Source organism: Oncorhynchus tshawytscha, linkage group LG14 (assembly GCF_018296145.1).
Source record: "Oncorhynchus tshawytscha isolate Ot180627B linkage group LG14, Otsh_v2.0, whole genome shotgun sequence".
Taxonomy (NCBI): Eukaryota; Metazoa; Chordata; class Actinopteri; order Salmoniformes; family Salmonidae; genus Oncorhynchus; species Oncorhynchus tshawytscha.
In genome coordinates, this window is record NC_056442.1 from 276,457 (window position 1) to 283,919 (window position 7,463).

General features: G+C 45.3%; 1 protein-coding gene across 1 annotated transcript in view; it reads left to right on the plus strand.

The window, feature by feature from the left end:
- Positions 1 to 5,748, plus strand: part of impg2b (interphotoreceptor matrix proteoglycan 2b) — a 29,874-nt gene extending 24,126 nt beyond the window's left edge. Inside the window, exons 18-21 of the mRNA XM_042296663.1 lie at positions 930 to 1,128; positions 2,112 to 2,191; positions 4,050 to 4,121; positions 4,355 to 5,748. Coding sequence (XP_042152597.1) covers positions 930 to 1,128; positions 2,112 to 2,191; positions 4,050 to 4,083 — 313 coding nt within the window. The 3' untranslated portion in view covers positions 4,084 to 4,121; positions 4,355 to 5,748. The remainder of the gene's footprint in view (positions 1 to 929; positions 1,129 to 2,111; positions 2,192 to 4,049; positions 4,122 to 4,354) is intronic.
- Positions 5,749 to 7,463: the final 1,715 nt, after the last annotated feature.

Sequence of the window (7,463 nt, forward strand, 5' to 3'; positions counted from 1 at the left end):
AGGCTGTTGAGTCTGCCGATAAGAACACGGTGATTGACAGAGTCGAAAGCCTTGGCCAGGTCGATGAAGACGGCTGCACAGTACTGTCTTTTAACGATGGTGGTTATGATATCGTTTAGGATCTTGAGCGTGGCTGAGGTGCACCCGTGACCAGCTCGGAAACCGGATTGCATAGCGGAGAAGGTACGGTGGGATTCGAAGTGGTCGGTGATCTGTTTGTTCACTTGGCTTTCAAAGACCTTAGAAAGGCAGGGTAGGATGGATATGGGTCTGTAACAGTTTGGGTCTAGAGTGTCTCCCCCTTTGAAGAGGGGGATGACCGAGGCCGCTTTCCAATCTTTAGGAATATCAGACGATGCGAAGGAGAGGTTGAACAGACTGGTAATAGGGGTTGCGACAATGGCTGCTGATAATTTCAGGAAAAGAGGGTGTACAGATTGTCTAGCCCAGCTGATTTGTAGGGATCCAGATTTCGCAGCTCTTTCAGGAGATCAGAAGTCTGGATTTGGGTGAAGGAGAGGCTGGGGGGGGGGCTTGGGCCAGTTTCTGCAGGGGGTGCAGAGCTGTTGGCCGGGGTTGGGGTAGCCAGGTGGAAAGCGTGGCCAGCCGTAGAGAAATGCTTATTGAAGTTCTCGATTATCGTAGCTTTATCGGTGGTGACAGTGTTTCCTAGCCTCAGTGCAGTGGGCAGCTGGGAGGAGGTGCTCTTATACTCATGGACTTTACAGTGTCCCAGAACTTTTTGGAGTTAGTGCTGCACGATGCACATTTCTGTTTGAAAAAGCTAGCCTTCGCTTTCCTAACTGACTGTGTACATTGGTTCCTGACTTCCCTGAAAAGTTGCATATCGCGGGGACTATTCGAAGCTAGTGCAGTGCGCCACAGGATGTTTTTGTGCTGATCAGGATGTTTTTGTACCTGTTTCACAGAGATCGGGACAGTGTGCCATCCTTAGAGAGAGCCACCAAGTTCAACCCCATGTATGAGAGTGATGTGGCCACGGCAGAGTACTACAGACGGTACGAAGACAACGTGCCGCACCACAGTACGGGCAGCGCAGACCCCTCTGTGGACTTCTGCAGTGACGAGATACTCCAAATCTACGACAACTCCGAGCTCACCAGAGAGGTACGTAGAGGCTGTCTAAGTGGTTGACTGCTGGGAGGACTGTAAGAGAGAGACAGACAGTTGGCAACAGACTGGCTCCCTGGGGGATTTCTAGGAAGATCATTCCAGAACATTCCAGGGACCTTCAAGTTGTTAGATGTATTTCAAGTAAATACAAGAAGGTTAGAGCTAAAGTGTAAAGTACTGTGAAACTGTTAGTACTAATTGGTAATTATACACTGGAGTACATTATACATACATGTGGTATTGCGGTATAGGACCTAGGTAACATGAAGTGTTACCAGAGAGCTTTATCAGCAATCAACTTTAGGTCTAAATAAGGCACCGTAACACGTGTGTATGAGATTCTATTTTCACCCTGAGTCTTTAGCTTCAGTGCTTATGGTGGAAGAGTAGTGCTCGTCCAGACACCAGCATTGGGCAGGCAGTATGGAAACCAACACAAATCCATCGGCCTTACATCAACCCCTAATGTTACATAACCGTCTCTCTCTCTCTCTGTCTGTCTGTCTCTCTCTCTCTCTCTTACCTCTCTCTCTCTCTGTCTGTCTCTCTCTCTCTCTATTACCTCTCTCTCTCTCTCTCTCACACACACCTCTCTCCCCTCTCTCTCTCACACACACCTCTCTCCCCTCTCTCTCTTTCACTCTCTCTCTCTCTCTCGCTCTCTCTCTCACACCTCTCTCCCCTCTCTCTCTTTCACTCTCTCTCTCTTCTCTCTCTCTTACCTCTCTCTTTCACTCTCTCTCTTACCTCTCTTTCTTCTCTCTCTCCCCTCTCTCTCTCTCTCCCTCTCTCCCTCTCTCTCTCTCTTTCACTCTCTCTCTCTCTTCTCTCTCTCCTCTCTCTCTTCTCTCTCTCTTTCACTCACTCTTTCCCCCCACATTATTCTCTCTCAATACCCCCACATCTCGCTCTCTCCCTCTTTCTTTATCTTTCTTTCTTTCTTTCTCTCTCTCTCATTGTCTCTCTCTCTCTCACAGCAAATTCAGGACCGCCTAAGGATAATTGAGCTGTGTGCCAAAGACCGTCAGTTTGCAGACTTTGTACGGCAGCATCAAGTGTGAGTTGCTGTAGTCTGTCTGTCTGTCTGTCTGTCTGTCTGTCTGTCTGTCTGTCTGTCTGTCTGTCTGTCTGTCTGTCTGTCTGTCTGTCTGTCTGTCTGTCTGTCTGTCTGTCTGTCTGTCTGTCTGTCTGTCTGTCTGTCTGTCTGTCTGTCTGTCTGTCTGTCTGTCTGTCTGTCTGTCTGTCTGTCTGTCTGTCTGTCTGTCTGTCTGTCTGTCAATTGAAGTGTGTATAGACAGACTACAGTAGGCTGGCCCACCTGATACACTAAACCTCCTGCTAGCTGGAGATTATGTACTTTCAGCGTAGTGCTGAGCGGTGAGCCAGGGTTCAGACTGTCAAATCTCTCCTTACCTTGGGGCTGGGAGGACAAGACAGGACACACGTCCTCTGTATGGTCATGGTCACCCCAGACCTTGGAAAGGGAACAGAGCAGACTAGAACGCAGCAGACTACAGGAGGCCTTTCTGTCTGGCCTGGCCTGTCTGTTTGCCAGTGGTGTGACGGGAGCCGGATACACACTTCACACAGTATGAGAACCTCTATACAGGAAACGTCTCCAGTCCAGACTACCTGTTCCAAAACCATTAGTGGAGCTATTTAGACATTCAGTTGTAGAGTTTCTGTTTCACTGGCCTTGTGTCAGCTCACTTATGGTCTGCATCCCATATGGCACACTATCCCTACAAAGTGCACTATTTTTGACCAGCGCCCTATGGACCCCGGTCTATAGTGGTGCACTTTATAAGGAATAGGGTGCAATTTGAGATGCAGACCATAGTCTGTCTCTTTCTATGGAATGTTCTAGAGTATGGAAGGTTCTAGAGTATGGAAGTTCTAGAGTATGGACGGGTCTAGAGTGCTCAGTAAGTCAGACAGAGACACAAGCAGCTGGGGCCGTGGGGGCGTCAGTCATTCACCTGTTCCAGGTATTAAGTTCCAGACAAAAACACCACTGCAGGATGGCCAAATACTCAAGTCAAATCACATTTTATTTGTCACATACACATGTTGAGCAGATGTTATTGCGGGTGTAGCGAAATGCTTGTGTTTCTAGCTTCCAACAGTGCAGTTGTATCTAACAATTAACAACAATACACACAAATCTAAAAGTAAAAGAATGGAATTAAGGAATATATAAATATTAGGATGAGCAATGTCAGAGTGACATAGACTAAAATACAGTAGAATAGAATACAGCATATGAAATTAGTAAAGTAAAAATATGTAAACATTATTAAGTGACTAATGTTCCATTATTAAAGTGGCCAGTAATTTCAAGTCTATGTATATGGGGCAGCAGCCTCTAAGGTGCGGGGTTACGTAACCAGGTGGAAGCCGCCTAGTGATGGCTATTTAACAGTCTGATGGGCTTGAGATAGAAAATGTTTTTCAGTCTCTCGGTCCCAGCTTTGATACTGGTTAAGTTCCTTCCCAGCTGTAAACAGTGGAAAAGGAGAAGAGTTGGGCCAGTCAGAACCGGGATAGCTAGGACGGTCAGTTCAGGTACACTTCTGATCTAGAGATACTACGGCCAGTCTGCTGTACAAAGAGAATAGACAGAGTCTTTGTGAAAGGCAGATGGAAGGAAACCCAGTAAGGATAATAGTCTTTGGGCCTGTGTAGAGCCAGTCAGAGGAGGCAAACAGACCAAGAGAAGGGAGAGGGTTGGAGACGGTTCATAGGCTGCATCAAGCATCCCTCTTCGAGGCAGAAAAATAACATTATAAAGTTGACAGGCATCCCCAGGGTTTAAGTGTTGTGTACGGTAGTGTGGTTTGTGTGCAATTTTGAGCCACTTCGGTCACTGTCAAAAGCCTCAATCTAATCTACTCCTGTTGTGTGTGTGCTAACAGAGCGCTGGACAGAAGAGCGAGCTCTGAAACATAGGAATGCTGGAGAGCCAGCTGATCACTGTGAACCTCAAGGTACTTTATTTTTGATTCCTGACATGTCTAGAATGGTCATAGAATAGGCCTAACCTTAGCTTGTCTTAAATATACTTTGTACTATATTGTCATTGATTCCGATAGGCAATGTGTAGTTGTTGCGATATTGTCTGTAGATGGTAGTAAGCCACAGTGTGCTGTCGTAGCTGGGTTTAATAGCTACAAACTATCTACATTTAAACTGTAAACCTCACTTCTCTCTTTCCTTTCAGAAACATGCCTTTGTCTTTGACTTGAGAAAGAGGAAAGTGTCTTCTGTTGCCATGGTGCTTCTGATGGACTCTGCAGGATGACCAGATGAAGAGGATGTATATTTAAAGAACATCTTCTCTATGAGGCGTGATGTGTTGTGCTGTTGCAACGTGTCACTGACTCTGTTTCTATGACCTGATCTTTTTCTAAAGGTGGAATACACTGTAAATACTTTGATTTTTGTTGTTTCATTTTTTTTCTTCGGTTATCACAGCCATCACCTTATCCTATGAGCTAGCCTCCTGCTCAGCTAGCCATCAAACATCTAGATACAGTTACTGTCAAAAGGGTTTGCTGCATTGCACCTCTTACTTGCACAAATCTGTGAACAAACAACAAACACTTCAATTGTTGTGTCCTTAGTTAGTTTGGATGTGTGGGTCCCTTCCTGCTCTGTTCTCCCTAATCATGGTCTTCTTCAGTGCCTTCACTTGGTTTCAGTTAGCATTGTGGGGTGTTGTGTCCTGAAATGTAAAGCGGCTGCTGGCAGGACCCTTGAAGTTCACTGGATGTCACTGGAAGGCTACTGTCCTGCATGGAAACTAACTACTGGTTTAATCAATTTTGTTTCCACATAATTTCAACCCTCAAATTCAATGTGATGAAGTTGAACTGTTTGGAGTAGAAAAGAGATATCAACGTAAGAGAATTTCAGATTTTGTTCACCTAACTTTTAACATAAATCCAATGACTTGGTGACATTTTTTGTTGATTTCACATTGAATTAAAGTTAGTTGACAACTCAACCAAATCAAAACTATATGTAGAACTGACATCTGTGCCCAGTGGGTACTGACTGGATGGCACAGGCTAACGCTATATAGCTTCCACTGAAATGATCAAATATCCTGGTTGCTGTACTTACTTGAACATGATTTTGGCAAAAAGTTGTAGATAATCAATTGTGTAGACATACATTCATTGTGTATTTAACTGTTGGAATGAATATAGATTGATATACTGGAATTGTGATTGTTAGTAACCCCTTTTGGCCATAGCCAATAGCCCATGAAAACATGTTTCTCTGAGTTCTCATTTCTCAAATCTGACATCTGCTGCTTTGGGTTAGTCCACGTATCCATGACGATCCCAAGCAACCATGACGATCCCAAGCCTTTGTATATATCAGGAGTCGACTGTATTCATCCACATGTTTTGATGAACCAAATGTCCTCGACCCATTGAAAAAGGGGTTAAATGTGTACGTTGTCTCTGTTGATGTGTTTTCTATGTTTTCTCATAGTTCAGAGACTAACAAGACAATGGGGTTATGATCTGTGTTGTGTATGTTAGACTTACTGGTTGAAAGCCCACAGACACTTTTTGTAATAAAATGGCAATATTTTTTACAATATTATAATGCATATGTCATTTTATCAAGCAAATCTATATTTATCAAGCCTTGATATCATTGTACACTGAGTATACCAAACATTAGGAACACCTTCCTAATATTGAGTTGCTGTACAGTATTGATTTGTTCTGGGATGAAAGTATAGTGGCCAACGTCAATAACATTCCTTTGCTTTTGCTCTGTATATTTGAGTTGCAAACATTCTTGGCACACAGATCGCTCCATGCTGAATGAAGTTGACATTTAGGTAATCTTTGAGATTGGCAGTCTGCCTGCGTTGGACACAGCCAGTAGCTCACTTAAATACAGAGTGACAAGTAACCTTACCACACAGTTAAGGTCACACTTAAGAAAGATATTTACTCAGTGTAGAGGCTTACAATGATTTAAAGTAACAATGACTTACAGTGATTAAAGTCCAACGTTGTTGGTGTTCTTGGACAAAACATGTCTAACCAACCAATCTGATTCCACGCTTTAAGACTGCTTCGATCACGTGGATTGGGATATGTTCCGCATTGCGTCCAACAACAACATTGACGGATTGCCTAATTCGGTGAGCATGTTCATTAGAAAGTGCATTGACGATGTCAACGATTAAAACATTCCCAAACCAGAAACCGTGGATTGATGGCAGCATTCGAGTGAAACTGAAAGCGCGAACCACTGCTTTTAACCAGGGAAACATGACCAAACAGTGTAACTATTCCCTCCGTAAGGCAATCAAACAAGCTAAGCGTCAGTATAGAGACAAAGTAGAGTCGCAATTCAACGGCTCAGACACAAGAGGTATGTGGCAGGGTCTACAGTCAATCACGGATTACAAAAAGAAAACCAGCCCCGTCACGGACCAGAATGTCTTGCTCCCAGACAGACTAAATCACTTTTTTGCCCGCTTTGAGGACAATACAGTACCACTGACACGGCCCGCAACCAAAACCTGCGGACTCTCCTTCACTGCAGCTGACGTGAGTAAAACATTTAAACGTGTTAACCCTCGCAAGGCTGCAGGCCCAGACGGCATCCCCAGCCGCGTCCTCAGAGCATGCGCAGACCAGCTGGCTGGTGTGTTTACGGACATATTCAATCAATCCTTATCCCAGTCTGCTGTTCCCACATGCTTCAAGAGGGCCACCATTGTCCCTGTTCCCAAGAAAGCTAAGGTAACTGAGCTAAATGACTACCGCCCCGTAGCACTCACTTCCGTCATCATGAAGTGCTTTGAGAGAGTAGTCAAGGACCATATCACCTCCAACCTACCTGACACCCTAGACCCACTCCAATTTGCTTACCGCCCAAATAGGTCCACAGACGACGCAATCGCAACCACACTGCACACTGCCCTAACCCATCTGTACAAGAGGAATACCTATGTGAGAATGCTGTTCATCGACTACAGCTCAGCATTTAACACCATAGTACCCTCCAAGCTCGTCATCAAGCTCGAGACCCTGGGTCTCGACCCCGCCCTGTGCAACTGGGTACTGGACTTCCTGACGGGCCGCCCCAGGTGGTGAGGGTAGGCAACAACATCTCCACCCCGCTGATCCTCAACACTGGGGCCCCACAAGGGTGCATTCTGAGCCCTCTCCTGTACTCCCTGTTCACCCACGACTGCGTGGCCACGCACGCCTCCAACTCAATCATCAAGTTTGCGGACGACACTACAGTGGTAGGCTTGATTACCAACAACGACGAGACGGCCTACAGGGAGG